General features: G+C 40.4%; 2 protein-coding genes across 5 annotated transcripts in view; both read right to left on the minus strand.

Annotated features, from left to right (window-relative positions):
* RPL22L1 (ribosomal protein L22 like 1) overlaps positions 1-22,022 on the minus strand; it is a 541,480-nt gene that overhangs the window by 95,055 nt on the left and 424,403 nt on the right. The gene's annotated exons all lie outside the window — the stretch shown is intronic.
* Positions 1-22,022, minus strand: part of SLC7A14 (solute carrier family 7 member 14) — a 90,976-nt gene that overhangs the window by 24,679 nt on the left and 44,275 nt on the right. For 3 of the 4 annotated variants that reach the window (XM_073626193.1, XM_073626195.1, XM_073626196.1), the window contains 4 exons: positions 21,567-21,695; positions 20,158-20,632; positions 9,082-9,318; positions 6,174-6,391 (listed from right to left, as the gene is read on the minus strand). In XM_073626193.1, the coding sequence (XP_073482294.1) occupies positions 6,174-6,391; positions 9,082-9,318; positions 20,158-20,461 (759 nt within the window). In that variant the 5' untranslated portion in view covers positions 20,462-20,632; positions 21,567-21,695. The remainder of the gene's footprint in view (positions 1-6,173; positions 6,392-9,081; positions 9,319-20,157; positions 20,633-21,566; positions 21,696-22,022) is intronic. The other variant, XM_073626194.1, reaches the window with a different exon arrangement.

Genomic DNA, 22,022 nt, shown 5'->3' on the forward strand with positions numbered 1-22,022 from the left:
AGCAAGGCTGCACTGACATGGCTGCACTGGCAAGGCTGCACTGACATGGCTGCACTGACATGGCTGCACTGGCAAGGCTGCACTGACATGGCTGCACTGACATGGCTGCACTGACAAGGCTGCACTGACAAGGCTGCACTGGGCAAGGCTGGACTGGGGCAAGGCTGCACTGAGAAGGCTGCAATGATGGGCATTTAAATGTAAGTTTTTTTCCCTTCAACTTCCCTCCTAAATTGAGGTGCGTGTTATACACCGGTGCGTGTTATACGCCGATAAATACGGTAATAATAATCTTAATTTTGCTAAGAATTGTGGGAAAAAATTACAACTTAAAAAAACTCACCATGCTACTTATTTAATACCTTGGAATGTCTACTTTCTAGAAAGGGGTCATTTGGGGGTATTTGTACTTTCCTGACTTGTTAGTATCTCAAAAAATGAGATAGGCCTTCAGTACATCAGGTGTGATCAGATGTGATCAATTTTCAGTGATTGGCATCATAGTTTGTAGACTCTATAACTTTCACAAAGACCAAATAATTTACACTTATTTGGGTTATTTTTACCGAAGATATGTAGCAGTATAAATTTATGACAGAAAAAAAGAATAAGGCATTTTTTTCACAAAATTTACGGACTTTTTTATTTATAGCACAAAAAATAAAAAACCCACTAGTGATTAAATACCACCAAAAGAAAGCTCTATTTGAGTGAAAAAAAGGACGCAAATTTCATATGGGTACAATGTTGCATGACTGAGTAATGGTCATTCAAATTGTGAGAACGCTAAAAGCTGAAAATTGGTCTGGGCAGGAAGGGGGTATAAGTGCACTGTATTGAGGTGGTTAAAGGTAAGTCTTTCATAATGTACTAGTATGCGACGCATGCTAGGACATTATGCTCCTAAAGTGGTTGTATACCGTATTTTTATATTTTTACCTACAGGTAAGCCTATAATAATTACCTGTAGGTAAAATGAATATCTCCTAAACCTGTACGGTTTAGGAGATATTCACCTTGCATGCAGCCACTGACGTCAGCGGTGTATGCTCTGTGAAGGCCTGGCTGAAGGACCGGCAGACACAGCTGGACTTGGCCGGGAAGAAGACTCCCGCGCGCATGTGTGGGAGTGACGTGATCACGGCTCCGGCCACTCACAGAGCCGGAGCTGCGAACCCGGAAGACACGCCGAGGGGAAATGTCAGCTCCCTTGGCGTGGACCGGGATCCGATGCCGACGCCTCGTTCTAAGGTGAGTATTTTATAATGAGCTAGTATGCGATGCATACTAGCTCATTATGCCTTTGCCCTACAGGGTTTTTTGTTTTTTAAAAATATAACATTTCTGTGTGGGTATACAACCGCTTTACCTCTTTATTTATTTTTTTTGCGGCTTACTACCCCTTTAATAAATACTCCTATTGGTCCATGTGTAAAAACTGTATAGGTATTTTCCAAATACATATTACACATCATATATTTTTAAAAATATTATTATACCTAAACATGCAGTGCTCAATAAACTAATTATCTATCTTGCAGTGTACCAAACTTTTTCATATGCACACATGTGAATAATATATACACAATCCATATGGATGGTGACAAACTCCAGTTGTGATACCACTCTTCTTCCAAAATCATGAAAATAAATGACCTTCTTCAAAAATACACCACTGCAAAACTGTGCCCTCTTGTACTCAGAGTACCCTGTGCCCCGGAGCTGCACTGACGTACGGAGCACAGCAGGCTGCACCTTAAGCAGGTGTGGGCCACAAAAAGGCTGCATGTTGGGCACCAGGGCTCTATGCAATTGACAACTATGAAGTTCACAATTCAGTTAAAAAGTGAACAGTCATGGGCTCAGAAAAATTCCTGTTTTTTATTTTATTTTTGGCGCACATGATTGGGTATTTAAAGTGCACACAGCTTCATCTTATTCTCTAATATTCATTTTGGAAAGAGAACATTTATTTTACTAGGTAAACAGTCTGATTTAGTAAACCAAATCGGTATTGCATCAACTTGAACCAGTCCTACCAAAAACAATGGGTTTTTCTAGGTCCATGCATATTTCCTATTAAATTGCAGCAACATTAATGGCAAGTGAAACAGCACATAAAAGCAGAAACTTTGAAAACTGAAGACAAAAAAACAGCATTCTCCATTCAACTAATATGTTCATTCATTATACTATACACGTTGCCTATTCTACCCATTACTGTGCTTGAGTCAGTAATGCAGATAGTGAGGTTATCACTATTTATTACATCAGCAATGAACACATAATCAGACAAAAAAAATAAACCCACTTATTTATTATCAGTGTCAATCTTTTGATAAGATTGAGTGTGCTCCATACATGAAAAAATTATTCCACAATCTGTGTGATGTTTTCTGTCTATATATGTTTGGCATCATACATCTTGATTAAACAAAAATTTTTTTGGAAATCTGTTGCAAAGTTTCTTACCTGCAGAGCCCACCAGTAACATCACTTCCTGTTGTAGACATGCATGATCCTTCAGTTGGCTGTTTGATAGGCAGGCCAATGAGCAAATAAAGGAGCATACATGGCAGGCTGACACAGTTGCTGCTAATTCTGAGGCAGCAGTGTAGTGTTGTCACTCTGCAACTGGAAGTTCTAGAACAGTCACAAAAAGTGATCTACTTAAAGCGGACCTTCAGTCATTTTTTTCATCTTTCCATCTATTAAATGTTCTGCCCTTGTTGTTTTAACTTTGGATAGTAAAATTATTTTTTCTGCTAGTAAATACCTTATACAGCCCACTTCCTCTTTCTTGTCTGGTCATTAGCCTAGGCTTATGACATCATGTACGTGAGAGTTTGCCAGGAAGGGGGGAGAGTCATAAGAGGGCCAATGAGAGCTGCAGAGCTGGAGGTGTGCCTCTGTGTGTGTCTGTGTAAATCCAGGAAGTGAACAGGTAGCAGCTTCAGCTGCCCACAGTTAAAATGAATGCAGCCAGACTTAGTGGAGGGAGATTTCTGCAGCATATTTGGCAAGTACAGAATCCCAGTATATATAGCATAATATGCAAAGTGGTTGGAGGGAAGCGTCACAATGGCAAAGATGTTTTTATTACAAATTATGTGACTAGACTGCAGTTCCCCTGTAAAGTGGAGTTCCAGTCCCCCAAGTCAAATTCTTTTTTAATACTCTGCTGTAATTTGGTAGAGAGAGAGGGGGTGATTGTAAGAGCCCTTTCACACTGGGGCGGTTTGCAGGCGCTATTGCGCTAATAATAGCGCCTGCAAACCGACCCGAAAGTGCCGCTGCCTTAATTCCAGTGTGAAAGCCCCGAGGGCTTTCACACTGGAGCGATGCGCTGGTAGGACGATAAAAAAAGTCCTGCTAGCAGCATCTTCGGAGCGGTGAAGGAGCGGAGTGTATATCGCTCCTTTACCGCTCCTGCCCATTGAAATCAATGGGACGGCGCGGCTATACTGCCGGCAAAGCGCCTCTGCAGAGGCGCTTTGCGGTGGTTTTTAACCATTTCTTGGCCACTAGCGGGGGTAAAACCGCCCCGCTAGCGGCGCATACCGACGGTAAAGCGCCGCTTTACCGCCGACGCTCGCCCCAGTGTGAAAGGGCTCTTAGAGAGAGGAGCTGAGTGTAGGAGATAGGGGGTTAGAGAGAGGAGGGGCTAAGAGACAAAGAGGGAGGCTGAGGGACAGGGGAGAGACAGAGGGGGTGCTGAGAGAAGAGGAGGCTGGGAGACAGAGGGGGGCTGAGAGCAGGGGGCAGAGAAATAGAGGGGGCCTGTGAGATAGAGGGGGCTGAGAGACAGGGGGGCAAAGAGACAGAGGGGCGGTCTGAGAGATGGGGTCTGGGAGACAGAGGGAGGGGGGCTGAGAGAGAGAGAGGGGAGGGCTGAGACAGACCACATCACATAACACTGTCCCTATCTGCAGTCCCTCCTCTGCCCCCCCACAGGCATTGTGTGTGGGCAGATATGTGTAGGATGCAGGGTACTTGATGGCCAGAACGTTAGCGCCGAGTCTCCTTCTTGATCAGGAGGTGCTCTTGCTGCTCTGCGCCTTCCAGTGGCTCTGTGGCAGCCTCCACTTCCCACCTGTCCTCTTCCTCCAGGCCCCCAGTCAGCCTGTCCTCCGGCCTGGGACGCACTGTTCTTGGAGCAGAGAGGAGGTGGAGGAATCAAGGTTCTGGGAGCGCCAGGGCGGCCGTGCCCGCTTCTGTTCGCCTCTTCGTTGGTCAGGGAGGGGGTGGAGCTCTTCTCCCTCCCGAGCTCTCATATCTAACTGCCCTCCTCGCTGGCCACCTTACCCAAACCCCTACCGCTGTTTGCTGCCACGCTCCCGCTGAACTCTGCATAAAAACTGGCCCACTGAGCCACTGGCCCACCGGGAAACTCCCGGTAGTCCTGATAGCCAGTACATGACTGAATGTAGTCCTTTAACTTAGGTTTAAATAGGTTAAAACTAACCGGATCTCAGAAGCAGGCAGGGTCCATCTCTACTGTGGGCATCTGAAATCCTCTTGTATCTATTTCCAGCATTCAGTTCAGCTAGCTACCCAGCATGCACCTTCTGATCTTGTGCCTGTGCAGTAATGCCACTGCGTGGCGCTCCTTCCTCCTGACACGTTGCCATAGCAACTCTTCCCGTTCCCGTAATTTTTGGTCAGGAAAAAGTGTGAGATTTCCGTATTAGGCGACTCCCATGGACTCCTGGGACACATGATGCTGATATCCTGAGAGTCCATGGGAATCGCTTATTTATGTCAATGACTAGGCGTCCAGAGTTGGAAGTGCTCCAGAAAATAAGGAATTAAAGGTATTTAGAAAAGAAAAAAAAAAAGGTTTGCCATTTAAAAGAAATGAGGATCAGCATTAGATTTATTGAAAGTGAAAAAAATGAGTGGAACTCCGCTTTAAGAAAACAGTATACAGTGGGGTTTATATACTAGATGTGAATAGGCTGTTCACGGTGCAAAAAAAATTTCACTTTGCCAGGGAATTTTCCTTTAACTTAGTCAAGTTGCTGAAATTTCACTTTGCAAATAATGCCTGACTATGCGCAAGGAAATAAACATTGTATCTTGCACATGATTGAAGGTGAAGCCTCCATCAATCAAGATGTAATATCCTGCCCGTATTGTGTTTATCTGTTTAGTGGGCATGGAGGAGGAGGGAGGAAGTGGGCTGTTATTTACCAGAAAGTATACACCCACATGGTGCAACTCTACAGTCACATGGGCTGCTTCAGATGTGATCAAGGAGAAAATGCTCAGCATAGAAACCACGCTAGCTGCCAACACGGCTCTGCAAAATCCCCAACTGCAGTGGGGACATGGACAGAAGGGGGAGATCAGCACGATCAACCAGTTTTTTTGCAGAATGCAGAAAATGCATCCCATAGTGAACTCCGTATGAACAACATGTAATACTTCATTTATTGATAGTTTTTAATGACGTGGGTTTAATGACACTTTAAGATCAATATCGGCCAGTGTTAATATCCCTTGGTAAAAATCAATGAACTCAATATAAACATCTGTTTTTTCTCTCTGATTGTAACATACATAAATGACAGAGAAAAGTAAAATCAAACAATGTGCACATACGCCTTAATGTTTATATCATCATGAAACGTCTTCAGTCTTTATCATATCAATATATCATCACATCTCTTTCTTTGTGTGCCTCTCTTTATTATGCATATCTTTCTTTGTATGTGAATTTATTTATGGCTGACAGTGTTTGAGCGTGTTTAAGCAACAATAGTAGACATTGATAAAATGTTTGCAACACGAAAGGTGGGCAATTTCTGCGCTTTGTCTATTTTTTTTCAAAGTGTGTGGATTTTCTTTGTAGCTTTAATATTTGTAAAAAACAATTACACTACTTGGTTCTACAAAGTCAATGGACAAAAAAAGCTTATAAAGCTTGCAGCTTACAAAGTATAAACATGTAGATATTTTTTCTAAACATCTTTCACTGCTGTATAGCATGATGCCAGTGCTACATTTTTTTTCCACATTATGGAATCCAGAATTCAATATATATATATATATATATATATATATATATATATATATATATATATATATATATATATATACACACACACACACACACACACACACACAATTTTCAGAAGAAGATATCAGCTAAATTAGTTAAAATCTCATACCCCTGACCATCCATATGGTAGAAAATTTCCTTCCGACCAGTTTTTTCCACTGACGAAGAAAAGGCCAGCAATCATGATAAACACCCACACGGCCAAGTTAATCACATTCAACACATTATTAAAGCCAACGGAATTCTTTACTCCCAAGGCCACAATTATTGTCACAATGACTGCGATGACCAAAGCAAGGAGGTCTGGATAGGATTCTTCTCCTTTTCCTAGGAAAATAAGGGGAGCACATCAGTATCACTATAAAGTATGTAGACCTTTGTTTTACACAGAAATATAAGGCAAAACTCATTATGAAACAAGTCACCGCCATCTGATCACATTAAGAAGGATGGTTTTGCCAGCAGCAAGTGTCTGATTATGAGTCATAAGAGTGAGTAATACACTTTGGTGATTCAGGCCTGCAGATAGTTGGTAGGCTGGGCTTCTCTGCAGCTCATGCATCATCTTCTGTACTAGAGCGTGCACATTTATAAACACAGACTGCAATGTCACATAAGAATTGCTAGCCCTTCTGTCAGTTTCTTATGTGCTTTTATTGCATTCATCTAAGTGACAGATGACACAGCTGAAATGATGGCAGGTATGTTCAAATACATTACATCAACAAAGTGAAAAAAAAGGGAAATACTAGCTATGTTAAGGGGCGTTATCCTAAAATATTAATCTTTACTGTCAAAACATCATATATAATGTTAAACTAACATCATGCACAGGAAACAAATGGTACAGACTTTAGCTACTAAACAGACATTAAGATCGGTTCCAAACTATATCATAAAATGGTAGTTTTATACAGGTGTATGGCATACACACGAGTTAAAGTGCACCTGTGTTCAGGCTATGAACCATAAAGTATTTAAATGGTTTGTGTATAGTCAATATCCTTATTTGTTTGCTTGTTTTGAATAGAGTAGAAAAGAGTTAAAAGGACCTGTCGGTAGCAAAGTAAGATCATTTTGGCAGAAGGTATTTGATGCCCATGGTTTGATGCAATCTACCTAAGTGAGGATGTCTTCTGAGATTGCTTTGTTGTCCTTGCTACCTGGTTTGAACAAGTGTATTAAAGCTGGCATTCTCTGATCTTGCTTTGTCGTGACCCTAACAACCAATTCCAAAATGTGGAAATCCATTAAATCTCCATCGCTGGCCACATGGGCTACTCTTTTAAAAGTAGTTTTAAAATGTTTTTTAACCTTATTTCCTACATTTAGGCAAAGCATGTTTTACAATTTGCTCTGCTCCCCCACTTCCCCAAAAACCTACCTGAGTCCTCAATTGAGATGTGCCCAGCTGCATCTCTTCTCTCCCCCTTTTCAAAAGGACTGAGGAAGCAGTGGGAGCTATTGGCTCCTGTTGCTGTCAATCAAATGCTAAGAGAAGGGAGCAGGGGACAGGGCCGAGCCACACTGTTTGTGTCTATAGGCGCAGACAGCCCAGCTTGGGATCAAGCTCACACGTCTGCCCCAAGCAAGCGGCTTGTTATGGTGGCAGACACAGAAGAGGAGGAGGCAAGATCACTGGGGAAGGGGAACCCCAAAAGAAGAGGCTCAGACCGCTCTGTGTAATACCATTGCACAGAGCAGGTAAGTATAACATGTTTATTATCCTAATATAAAAAGAAATATGCATTTATAAATGCTTTAATGACATTATGAATATGGAAAACCAGCTAGCAAAGGACTATATTTTAGGCTTATAGGGATTCTTTCTGTTTGGTGTGGTTGGGAGGGATACTGTTCCACTCCACAATATCTTTTCAGGTGTTGACTGGACAGCAACTGTTCCAATCTGTGTACAATGTACTGGGTTTTTTCTTCTCCTTGGAGTTGTAGTTAGGTATTGTCCTTGTAAATGAATGATCCAACAGTTTTCATACTCTTTTATTGTGGTTGGTTGATGGTTTGGATCTCCCTGTCACAACTTTCCCCTTCTTTCTCTTCCTCCTTCCCATTCTCCCTTTCTACTCCTGTATTATTACTCAAATCTAGTTTAGGACTCTACACTTGTGCTTATCTTTTATGTGTTCAAGTTGACCAAGTATTGACCGACTTTTTATTATCCAACTACATTGTATTTTTGGTCGTATGTGTAATCCATACCTTCTGTTTCTCTTGTATATCTGTAAAACTCAGTAGTCTATTTTATTCAGTCTGTAGTCATGTAGTTAGTGTCTCAGTGAAGCGATCTCCCCTAACATCTTGTCACAGACACCCAACAGGGAGTGTGAGGATATATTTGTAAAGTGAGAGGAATTCCCCTATTAGACTGTTTTCAGTGTAGCATTTTTCGTCATTGAAGATTTACCCTCACTTCTTGTTTTACTGACAACTTTTGGATTTACCATTACTTTCTGTCTTGGTGACAATGCTTACAACGCAGATGTAAATCTATCTAGCAGACAGCCGATAGCAATCAATCTTTTCTAAGTCCCCTTTGACATAGACTTTCCATCAGTCTGTTTTTGATTCACTTACATCAAGGTCTGTTCAGATTCGTCAGACTAAACACAATAATTTTGCACCCAGGTCCTTTACTGTACTTAAACCTGACCAGATGTTGGTGGATATAGGTGGATGGATGCACATTTGTTTACATGCAGAACACCCATAGTGATTACATGGGTCTGTTTTTACTCCATCATAAAATGAAGAAAAAAAACTAAACAGATATGGATATTACATTTGACTCAGCAAGGGATCAGTCTAGATGCTAAATTGAGGGTGTTTGTTTGAAAAGGACCTAATCCTTCCACACTGTATTTAAAAATGAAAAAAAAAAGACTTTTATTGCTTTTTCAGATTATATAAATGCCTTCTTGTGCATAGTCAAGGCAGTGGAGCACTTTAAAATACATTTAGAAATAGAAAAAAAAAAACGTCAGAAGATAAGTAATTACCTAATCCATTTAAAGTCCCAACACTTTCAATCATCCAATGGCTGATAGTGTGATTGGCGAGGGAGTCAAACATGCTACTGAGTGCGCTGGCTCCAGCTGCTGTACCAATCAGATACTCCAAGATTAGATTCCATCCAATGAAGAAAGCCACAAATTCACCAACAGTGACATAACTGTATGTGTAAGCAGAACCCGTAGTTTTGGGAACACGAACCCCAAATTCAGCATAGCACACACCTGCACAAATGACACCAGAGATTTACAGGAATTAATTCTGACTCCTAACATTGTTAAATACAGAGAAGTGAAACATTTGATAACAAGAGCAAAGTTATTGGTTTGTAAACATTTAAATTTGTTGGTACAAGACCTTTATATAGAGCCTATATGTGTCGCCATTTGTACTTTTTCAGATAACTTTAACAAAAGAATACACTCATCGTGACACAAAGTATTCAGATCCTTAAAGTGGTTGTTACCCTAAAAAAAAAAACATCCTGTTCCTTTAAGGCATGATCTATAGCACAGTGCTTGTGCTGTGTTATTTGTCCCCTCCTATGTTGTAATATACCTGATTGATCCTGCCTGTTCCTGTGTCCCCCTGTCTGTGCTGACCACGGTAATCAGTGCTGCTGAGCCCTGATACCGTGGTCAGGTTAAGTGCCCCCGTCATCCCACTCTGCTTTAAATCTTTCTCCCTTACCCCCTCCCTGCCTGTCAGTGTGAGAATGTGGCTCTCCTCCCTTTCCCTCCCGCCGCTATTTAGCTGCAATATGCAGCAAATATACATGTATCCCCTCTGGATTACGCTGCCAATAACTACAATGTATGTGTTTTTTAAAATGAAAAGGCTGAATACCTTTTCCCACACTGCCGCTGTGTGCTCACGTGATCCCCCTCTGCTGGCCGGCTGATGTCACAAGGAAATCTCAGCCCCTCCCGCTTCTCTCCATAGATCGGGGAAGAAGAGCGGAGGGGGGTCACGAGACTGCACAGTTGGGGTGCGACAATACTTTTAATTTAAAAACACACACACACACACTGTAGTTATTGGCAGCCTAATCTGGAGGGGATACGTGTAAAATCACAATGTGACAAACACTTTAACTGGTTCTCTCGTTTTACTGAGTTACAAATCCCAATATAAAACTTTGTTCCCCGAGGTATTTTTATTTCAAAACACTAAAACGGCTTTTTTTCTAATTATATGTAATAGTTGAAAAATCTTGAGAAAGCATTTTAAAAATATTTTATCTCCAAAAATCTTGAAGCCCTCTTGTGGAATAAAACAGGCGCTGAATCAGCGCAATTTCACTTGCAATCTCAAATCACAACAAAACACGCAATGCACATTTGGGTATCATTCATCGTGAATGGCACCCCAACTGTGGTTCGATTTTGTAGCGATTGTCACCTGGCAAAGGCACATGTAAAAACGTGCCTGGCTCATGGTCAAAATTTGGTCCCTGAGCTTCTTTGCCACAACAAATGCACATAGGGCAGCCCATTCAAGTGAATGGACTGCCCTATGTGTGGCACGTGGAATCGCATAAAAATCACACAAACAAAATCCAAAGCGCACGCGTGCTATGCAAAGTGTAAAAGGGGACTAAAGCTTTTGAGCAGGTATGCTGCAGGTTGTTGCTGCATAATTTTTAAATAGATACACATATAAGCAGTTGCCTCACGATCACTTTGCAAGTCGAATTGTAGGACATTCATCTTTTCATGTTATTGAGTCCCATAATTACTTTGGCATTGTGTTTGTGACCATCATCCTGTTATAAGATGAACTTTGTCCTATCTTCACTTTTAGCAGGTTGACATAATTTTTTGCAATTTGCACCACCTATTCTCTTGATGTGGATAGCACCCTTTAGTCCAGAACCAGCTATTAAACTTTACAGCCTCCTCAAAGTAATTGTTGGCTTTTCTCTAGTTTATCTAATCTCCTTCTTGATCTCATAGAGCATTTTCGTAGAATGAGCCTTCAAATACTTTTGCAAAAAATATTTAATTTTTAAGAACAATTTTAAAAATGTTTTTAAGATTTATTTTTTCATAACCAGTCATGTGAAAACATTAAAGTTAATGGTGTTCCTTTACCAAAGAAGTAGACAATGTTAACTTAGCTTAGTGAATATGGGAAATCTGTGTTCCCTTCATTCAATCCAAAGTGCAAGCAAAAATCCCATCTTTTTAAGTTCCCCCTGGGATAAGTTTTTAAAGTAAGCACAGCTGCACCTTAATTAGTAAAGCAGGCCTTTACCCAAAATTAAAACATATTTTCCCTTGCCTTCTTCTCTTCCACCTCTCACATTTGGATATACTTTTTTTTAACAGTGTGGATATGGAAGTCCTAATCCTTGCCATGTCTGCACATGCACGAAAATTACCATGTGTGCACAGATATGTACTAAGGCTATGCTGGGACCCAAAGACAGGGCAGAGCCTTTCAAAAAATCTGCACGTGCACCAGAATAATAAAGATAACAGCATCGGAAGGGGGACAGGAGCAAAAACTAAAGGGGACTTTAAGCTGAGCATTCAGTGTCTACAGCAACCTTTCTCAACCTTTTCAACACAGAGGAACCCTTATAATAACTTTTCGGTTTCAGAGAACGCCTACTAAAAATTACTATATCTACAAATCATGATTAGTGTGATGGTCAGTGGGAAGAATGCTCCTTACACTTATGGAAGCAATTACCCCCTTTTTGGTGTCAGGGGTAACTTATCTGAGAGGCAGAAATTGCTCATTGCTCAAGGAACCCCTAACAACCTCTGGAGGAACCCTAGGGTTTCATGGAACCCTGGTTGAGAAACTCTGCTTTAGAACCTTAGTGCTCATTTACTCACCATGCTCAAATGCAGCACAGACCACTTCAATCCCATTTCCCATAACTCCCAGGGCACCTGAGAAATAAACATTTGTCAACTTCACTATCTCAGGTGCTCAGAGAAACCATACTTGATGAGGCAGAGGTAGCTGGGCAAGTGAGAGGCCCTCCACTTTCAAGACCAGCTTGTGAGCAGCCTGACCACATCCTAAAAACATGCAGCTTCACTGGAAGATCCAGCTATTGTGGGAAGCTTCTCCCTGATTGTTACCAGAGTACTTTAGTGTCAGTGGGGTGGCCCTTTGTATTCAACCCTTGGATCTCTCCAGCTGTTTGCCTGTGTTACCAGAGCTACTCTGGACTATCCTGTCTATGAGGATGATTGCAAGCAGCAACTGTTTTACAGAAGTAATGATTCTCAGCTAGCCTCTCTGATGTTATAGTGCCTTATATAGACTATGCTATGCAGCTATGTTACCCTTGAGTCACAGAGATATTGTTGTGAAGAGTCCATATCTGTGTAGCTCTTATAATCATACTCTGCAGTGCACACGTGTTTTTGCCATCTTCATCCTGCAAGTTACACAATTCCTTCATATCTCATCATTTATCCAATTAACTATCCTGTTAAAGAAAACCAATTTTAACAAAATCAGACCGTTTAAAAGAGAACAGCTAATAGGCCCATTCACACCACTGTGCTGCAGTTGTGAGTGGCACCCCGACACACCAGCAAAACACACCTGCGTGAAGCACATCACAATGTCTGGTAATGCACTAAGTCTTTTGGGATGCTGCAGTAACAAAAATGCAGCAAGTCAGATTTTGGTATGTTGTGGTGTGCTGAGCAGTCTATTTAAATGAATAAATCACATGTTAAGACGTAACATGATTTGCGCTAATGCCTGAGCGTTAAATGCAAAGCAACACACCTGACTGGTGTGAATGGACCCTGACCTGACATTGTTTCGCAATTCCCTATGTAAGTATAGGTTAAAGTCCACAATTCAGGATTCCTACGTCTAGAAAAATATTCCCATCTGTTCAGTAAATGTTTTCTGCCAGTTATGCCCAGCAACAGACATGAGCCTATGCAGACTAATATATAATAGGTACATTGTGGGCAATTAGGGATTATTGTGTTATACAAATGAATGCAAACCACAACTTCTCTGTATGAAGCCACCCATCTTCATTTTCTAATTTGAATCCTGGCAGCGGAGACCAGAATGAAATTAATCTGTGTGCAGAAGAAGGGGAAATTTGGCTAGGAGTAAGTGCTGTTGCTGCATATTTGTGTAACTCATACGCAATGCCTCTATTTTTCCTTACACAGCAGTGAAGGGTCATAAAGAGTCTGCAATCATCTAAATTAAGAGCTCCTGTTCCAAAGTGTAGTCAAAAGCTGTATAAGAAATGCTGTAGTAGAACTGCTTAAATCAGGATTGCCTGATCTTTGCAGTAAAGGGTTAATGAAATAGACATTGTTTAATAATGACAAGGATTTATGACCATTGAGCTTAGTACAAAAGTCCTCATTAAAAGCAATTTGCTGCATTAGCATTGCATATTGACATGGTTTATGTCCATCCTAATCATTTTGATTACCTATACTGAATTGAACTCAAGCTTCTTTTCAAAGAGTATCACAGTTAGCATTATGATTAGTGGTGAACAGGCAGCCCTGAGAAAAGCCATTTACTTGTATCACCACAATGTAACTATATATTTGAGAGTTGTGTAGTTGATGAGGGGACAGGGCTTCAGATACCTGTGCCAAAGACTAAAGAAGAACTTCACTCCCCCATTTACATTTTCCTTCTTCCCCTCTTACTTGACCGTTTGTCCGGGTTGTCCTAAAGAAAAATATACTCACACAGCCTCCGAATACATCATTGTTTGGTGTAACTTGTTGCTTTGTCACCACACGCCAGTTCTCATGCTGTCATTTTCTCTTACATCATTGAGCAGCTAGCGGTCTCTTTTGGGTTCTTGCAGTTGGATCCCTGATGACTTACCGCTGTACATGCACTGCGCAGTGTGCCAGAGATTGTCTGTGTATGTTTGTTGCTTAAAGCGGGGTTCTGGCCGGGGAAAAAAAAAAATTAAAAGTCAGCAGCTACAAACACTGTAGCTGATGACTTTAAATAAGCACATTTAACTGTCCTGGGTGCCCGCGATGTCGGCCGCCCGAGGCCGACTCATCCCTCGGCTCTCGGGTCCCGGCAGCGCCATCCTAACTAAGGGAAACAGGCAGTGGAGCCTTACGACTTCACTGCCCGTTTCCTACTGTGCATGCGCGAGCCGCGCAGCACTTTGTGAATGGGACGCAATGTGTTGTGGGACACACACAGTTCCCATAACACACCGTGCCCCATTCCCCAGAAGACAACGCGGGGACAAGAGGACAGAACATCACCGCGGCGTAGGAAGAGGCAGATTAGGAAGACTGCCTAGCAACAGCCATTTCAGGTGAGTTAAAATTTTTTTTTTTTTTTTTACCCCCAATTTTTTAGGTATTTTTTGGTGCATTTTTTTTTGTGGTGGACCTCCACTTTAAGCACAGCTCTGGGATTTATACCCCCATTCCCCCCGAAAACCTACCCTTTCCCCCCAGCCATGTTCATTATAAAAAATAAAAAACTGTATACATACCCATTTTCCAGCTGTCTTATGACATGTAGGGTCATTTTCTGTTCCTTTTTGGTGGTTAGTAGTCCTTGATAATGCAGGGAAAAACACTCACACAGTGAAAATGGCTGATGATTTCTGCATCATCCTCATATACATCCAGGCAAGCATGATGGAGCACTGCCAGGGGATGCGTCCATGACAGCCTGGGCTCACAGGAAGTGGGTTGAACTATGAAGGACATACAGTGCCTTGCAAAAGTATTCACCCCCTTGGCTTTTTACCTATTTTGTTACATTACAGCCTTTAGTTCAATGTTTTTTTAATCTGAATTATATGTGATGGATCAGAATACAATAGTCTAAGTTGGTGAAGTAAAATTAGAAAAATATATACATAAAACTATTTTTCAGAAATAAAAAACTGATAATTGGCACGTGCGCATATATTCACCCCCTTTGTTATGAAGCCCATTAAAAGCTCTGGTGCAACCAATTACCTTCAGAAGTCACATAATTAGTGAAATAGTAGTGTCCCCCATATACGACTGTAATGGTGTTGGGCAATGTGATGAGCTTTAAAAATCATATAACACGAGTTAAATGTTCTATAATTTTGTAGACCAATATGCAGTGGCTATGCATTACAGTATTGATATTTAGATCTCATGGTCCTTATATTTTCCATAGTTTGATTCGCTAAGAGGTCTTCTTGATGGGTGTCTTCCAGTTATTCAGATATTATTAACCTACCATGTGCAGCTCTTCATCAGATGTACGTTCTTCCCTTTTGTGTGTGATTATTTGGGAGCTTATAGAAGATGCAACCCACTTGATACGGTCCTTTTCTGTTCCCCCCCCCCCCCCATTTATGTAGCTTCATTGTTACATGCACAGAGCATGCAAGTATTGTTCGCTACTCTCCCAAGTGTTTTTATTCTTTTCTCTTCTAAAACATTTAACAAAAAGAATTGAAAAAGAATTATGAAGGACATTGTGTAACCCGGAAAAAAATGGCAGTGGTTCACCTTAAACTACGTAGAGGGTTCTTTACTGTAAGAGTGGCAAGGATGTGGAATTTCCTTCCACTGGCGGTGGTCATAACGGGGGGCATCGATAGTTTCAAGAAACTATTAGATAAGCACCTGAACGACCACAACATACAGGGATATACAATGTAATACTGACATATAATCACACACATAGGCTGGACTTGTGTCTTTTTTTCGACCTCACCTACTATGTAACTATGTAACCCCTATGTGTATGTAGAAAGTTGAATGAAATTCCAACTAGCAGCCCAGTGGTATGGCAGAGCAGTCCACTTTGTAGGCCTCCGAACGACCGCAACATACAGAGATATACAATGTAATATTGACATATAATCACACACATAGGTTGGACTTGATGGACTTGTGTCTTTTTTCGAACCTCTCCTACTATGTAACTATGTGAGTCTTTGGGGGACAGTGCTGGTGAATTATTATTTGAACAAAATGACAACTGAAGTTCTGAATATACCCTGTGCATACAATAATCAAAAATGTATACTTTTGAACAAGCCTGTGAACATTTACATAAATATGTATTAATTTTCTTCAGAGCTTTCTTTTTAAGTGCCAGCCAATATATCTTTTTGTTTTATTGGTTCAGTAAATACTGTTCATCTTCAAATGTTATCTCCATTGTGAGTAAAAACCTCATGGTTTTACAGCTATTGCGAATGGTCAGCCTAACGGATGTAATGGCATAGCAACATGCCAACCACAAGTTACACAAGCGTAATTTATATCAATCATTCCTTAATCAAATTATTCTCACTGCCTGTGAGGTCAGTTCTGGTAGCAATGTCTTCTTTTGTAGTCATCTCAGCTGCAATAGCCAGACACAAATTGGGATTTTCCACATTTCTGCTGCGCATGAGGTTGCCTAGAAACAGATGTGATGACACAGGTTGCAATATGACCGCAAATATCTGAGTGTTTTACTTCCTACGCCATTCCTGGTATTATCAATGCAGTGTGTCCTTGGAGGCTGACTTTCTACAGATGAAGAATTTCGGACAGACTGAAACACAGTTTGATGGATACTAAGTTCAAGAACAGATCACTGACATCCCCTGGAGCATAAAGGAAATGTCTTACCACTGAGGAGTTTTTTAGAGCTTAACTGCACAATATGGGCCCAAGAATCATTCTACCTAGTTTAAAGGGGAACTGCAGTCAGATTAAAAATTAGGAGTAAATGTGATGGCAGGTTGTGTGAATTTTGTTATTTTTTTGTAAACTGTTATTATTTACAAATCGACACCCTGCAGATGGGTACATTTCAGATTGAAGGCAGGTTTATAACTGCCTGGCATTGCCTGAAATAAGATGCTATTCTGCTCCCAACCCATATATGGACAGATTCTTTTTTTTTTCTAAGCAGTGCATCCAAATAAAAAAACTATTCACTTTTCATGATAAAGATAGAATTTGGGGTTTAATGTTCGAATTTCTGCAATTTGCGCTCTCCAAGATATAAAATTGATTTGTAAACTGTAAATATACCATTAAGAAAAGAGCAGGTCAGATGAGCAAGGGTACAAATTATCAGCAACTTTTTTACCTTTGCAATCTTTAAAAATCAAAATTACTTTCAATAGGGAGAGTACATGGATTGAAAACTGACTACAAGGGCGAGTTCAGAGGGTGGTGATAAATGGGGAATACTCGGAATGGTCAGGGGTGGGTAGTGGGGTTCCCCAGGGTTCTGTGTTGGGACCAATCATATTTAATTTGTTTATAAACGACCTGGAGGATGGGGTAAACAGTTCAATTTCTGTATTTACGGACGATACTAAGCTAAGCAGGGCAATAACTTCTCCGCAGGATGTGGAAACCTTGCACAAATATCTGAACAAATTAATAGGGTGGGTAACTACATGGCAAATGAGGTTCAATGTAGAAAAATGTAAAATAATGCATTTGGGTGGCAAAAATATGAATGCAATCTATACACTGGGGGGAGAACCTCTGGGGGAATCTAGGATGGAAAAAGACCTGGGGGTCCTAGTAGATGATAGGCTCAGCAATGGCATGCAATGCCAAGCTGCTGCTAACAAAGCAAACAGAATATTGAAATGCATTAAAAAGGGGATTAATTCCAGAGATAAAACGATAATTCTCCCACTCTACAAGGATCTGGTCCGGGCGCACCTGGAGCATTCTGACCAGTTCTGGGCACCAATCCTCAGTAAGGATGTACTGGAAATGGAGCGAGTACAAAGAAGGGCAGCAAAACTAATAAAAGGTCTGGAGGATATTAGTTATGAGGAAAGATTACGAGCACTGAACGTATTCTCTCTGGAGAAGAGACGCTTGAGAGGGGATATGATTTCAATTTACAAACACCATACTGGTGACCCCACAATAGGGATAAAACTTTTAAAAAACTTAAAATTAGAAGAAAAGAGGTTTAACCTTAAACTACGTAGAGGGTTCTTTACTGTAAGAGCGGCAAGGATGTGGAATTCCCTTCCACAGGTGGTGGTCTCAGCGGGGAGCATCGATAATTTCAAAAAACTATTATATAAGCACCTGAACCACCACAACATATAGGGAAATACTATGTAATACTGACATATAATCACACACATAAGTTGGACTTGATGGACTTGTGACTTTTTTCGACCTCACCTACTATGTAACTTTGCATTTATTTCTGTAAGCATTTGATAAAATCATTGACATGTGCAGTAAAGGCAAATGTGATCCATCTCATCCAATGTCATTGTTGGGACCTGAGGATTAATCTGGAAAGGGAATATTGTTTTACATTTATTTTTAAGAAAAAAAATGCACCCGTGCAGCAACAAATATCTTTGTCAATAGTGATCAGCTGCAATCAGCCAGCAATAGATCGCTATATCAGTGATCTATTGCTGTGGAGAGAAATTAGATGGAGCTACAACAGCTACTAAGAGGAAGTGCTGTGATTTCACTCATGATGTCACATCACTTCCAAAATAAACACAATGCAGTAGCAGTTATCTGCTACAACAGTCCCCATGGATCGTAGTATAGCAAGATCCAAAGCCCAAGAGCTCATTGTTTCAGCTCTTGGATTTAGTGATGGATGCTACTGTCCCTGACAACCAGTGGTTCCAGCCCACCTACCATCTGGGACCCACAAAAGCAAGGTGTCATTTTAAAAATGGTGCTGGGACGAATAGCTACTGACCCTGTGCCACTTTGAAACTGCATCTGGGAATCAAGTAGTTAAAACACCACGATCAATGCTGAATCGATTTTTACTCTTTAGTTAACATAGAGCTCACATTTCAAAAACAGAAAAAAACATTTCCTAAGTGGATTGGACTGGGCTAACTTTTTAAATGGCTTGGGAACTTTGATGCTAAGGTCACTTACACAAGTTTTCATGTCTGCTATGGCCAATAAAAGGTCATCTCATTGTTTACGTTGGATTCTCAACTTACTTAGACTACAATATGAAGGCTACACATATGTTTTTACCTCAGTAGTGACTACACCCTGCTAGAGACATTACTTTATGTCCCATGTATTTCCCCTCTTTCGCCAGTGTCTGAACTACCTTCTGTTTCAGCATTTCCCGCACTGTCTCTACTACTTTTTTTTGGCTTCTCTCCCCTACTCAATGTGCCAAGCTATGTTCCATGGCAGCTACTGTCCTCCACCATCCATACTTTATTTTCTGTCACCTTCACCCCTATTGTGCCTTTCTTTCCCTCTAACCCAATTGTCCTCCCTCTCCTCTGTTCACACTACTGCTCCATTATGTTTGCATCCTGATCCATATTACTGTGTGCAGCTTTCAGCACTATACACTCTACAATCCCTTGTACATTGTACAGTACCTCAATTCTGAGCCACCTGTGCATACTTTCGGCTGTCATATTGCCTCCAATCCCCTCCTGCATACTCTACCCTCTACACTCCTTTTCTGAACATACTGTCATGTCCTCTATACAGTATATATTCCTGCACATACTGCACCATGTCATACCTTCTGACTCTCCTTTCCTACAGATAATGCCCACTGTTATAAATAATATTAATGACCTGTTTTAACCAAATTATGATGATTAACCTGGTACACATGTCGAATAAACAGGCATTAAATTACATGAAAATTATTAGTAAATGGTATTTAAACTACAGGTATTATTCCATTGCAGTGTATACATTTTTTACACATTTGCTATTTTTTATATTTATTGCAAAAACTATTTTCCCAATCAAAATATATGCATATTGAAATAATGAAGAATATGTAGCAGATATTAGCTGCACTCAATGGGACTTACAGCAGGAGGAATTTTCCAACGTAGTTTAATCAATGTCAATGTTTCTATGAGGCACATTGAAATAGTGATCTATTTATACTGCAATGTATGAAATATTTGCCAAATTGACAATATTTCTTCTTCGAAGGTTGGTGTACAGTAATCATTGAAAGGCATTTCTATAATTATTATATTATCATTAACAAGTGAGATGTTCAAGATCTGGAAAGGCCATTTATTATATTTAAAAAAGACTCCTGTGGAACTGCAGAGGTTGGAGAAACCTTACATTGCTTACCTGACAAAATGGATGCCACAGCTGCAATAATAAAGGACACAATGACTCCAGGTCCAGCCATTTCCTTAGCAACTAGTCCAGAAACAACATACATCCCAGTGCCAACACAGCTGCCAACACCAAGCGAAACAAGGTCCACTGTAGTAAGTACACGGGCCAATTTGGTTCCATGAGAAGAGGTTCCTGCGGTTCCTTCTAGCATGGACTCTACAGGCTTGGTTCGAAGAACTCTTGCATTGATCGCATGCCATGTGGCCCTCCATGGGATTCGTCTTGGGTCCAGATATGAAAGGAACCCACTCATGATTTAAAGGATGTTTAGCAAGTAGTGACAAGAACAGCTTCGTGGAGGTCACTACAGACTCTCCCAACATCCAGATTTATAAAGTCTCAGTTGTGTTGTGTATGCTCCTGATCCAAAAGGCACTTCATGATATTTTATGCAATCTTCTTTAAAGATCTTAACACAAACAACCTGTAGGACAATACAAAAGTTTAAATACATCAATGGTTGTCAATTATTTAGTAAAATATAAAGGCAAAACATTTCTAGGGTAGTTTCCAAGTTTTGTGCTCTTTGCTGGTTGACATGTTAAGATATTTAGTATTTCTTGAGACAATTAAGGTTAAGGTCTATAGATCTAGATAATTCAAGCTGTGAATGGATAGAAAACGATATTAAAGATTGCATTTGAAGATTTGTGATCGATAAGGTTGTAAGTGGTGCACCCCAAGCTTTGGTTTTGGAGCTATTGCATTTTAATCTATTTATAAAAGCTACAGGGGCTTGGATCAAAAATATAATTTCTGTGTTTGTAGATGACACAAAGCCAATACAATCTCTGTAAGATATTTCTAACGTACAAGCTAACCTGGATGCACTGTTTGATTGCGGTGTAAATATAAAGTATCATACAATCGAGAGAGATCTAAACTCTGATGGAGAAGCGTCTAGGTATTCAGGTAAATCATAAACGAAATAGCTGCATACATTGCTAATCTGCAGCTTCTAGAGAAAGTAAGATATTTTCCTTTTTTTTTTTTTTTTTATTGGAGAAAAAAAGTCACGCATTAGGCATGTGTATACATTTGCAAAGGCTTTAGTTCAAAGATTAAGATAAGAAACTCCAAGAGTCTCACTTGTAATAGTCACATTCAAATTGTGGTAAGGTAAAACTGCAGGCTGGATGGAAAAATAACCTAAACAACAGGAGACTATGCTAAGTTGACAAGAAATGAAAGTGGGAGAAGAAAGAGAAAATACGAAGCAAAGAAAAACAAAAAAGTGTGTTTGGAGGGAGTTAGAAAGGGTGGCTTTGAAAAGAGAGGGTTAGATAGGGTGCAGGGAAATCAGTTGCAAGCCATGTAAATCTGTATTAAAACCAAAAATGTAATATATTGCAGCTTACCATTCATTAGATGTGGTGGCTCCATAATTTTCTTTTTTTTTTTTTCTTTTTTTCCCCTCTATTTTTACCTGGTGATCTGGCTAGTAACACACCTCCTGTATTAGAGTGCCTCCACTCTGGATTGGTAAACTGCAATAAAATAAATGTTTGCTTTTGGGTTTAATACTGCTTTAAGCTATTAAGATCATTCAGATATTAAAGAGATATTGAGATATTGCTTGCCCCATGGATTCCATATTCTCCAAATACTTTGCATTGTATCATGCTACCTAACTCTTTCCTACTGGTATTAGCCTTAATTGCTTTGTGGTACTTTTTGACTTTTTATGTAATAGGGCCTCATATGGAATGCCTTCCAAAACTCGTAGTTTGTTAGATGCATGTCCAGAATCACTTTACTTTTGGCTTTCCCACCATCTTCAGTTGGCAATGTGCACTTTAGCTTTTGTTTCTATC

This window comes from Aquarana catesbeiana, linkage group LG04 (genome assembly GCF_042186555.1).
Source record: "Aquarana catesbeiana isolate 2022-GZ linkage group LG04, ASM4218655v1, whole genome shotgun sequence".
NCBI classification, from domain to species: Eukaryota; Metazoa; Chordata; class Amphibia; order Anura; family Ranidae; genus Aquarana; species Aquarana catesbeiana.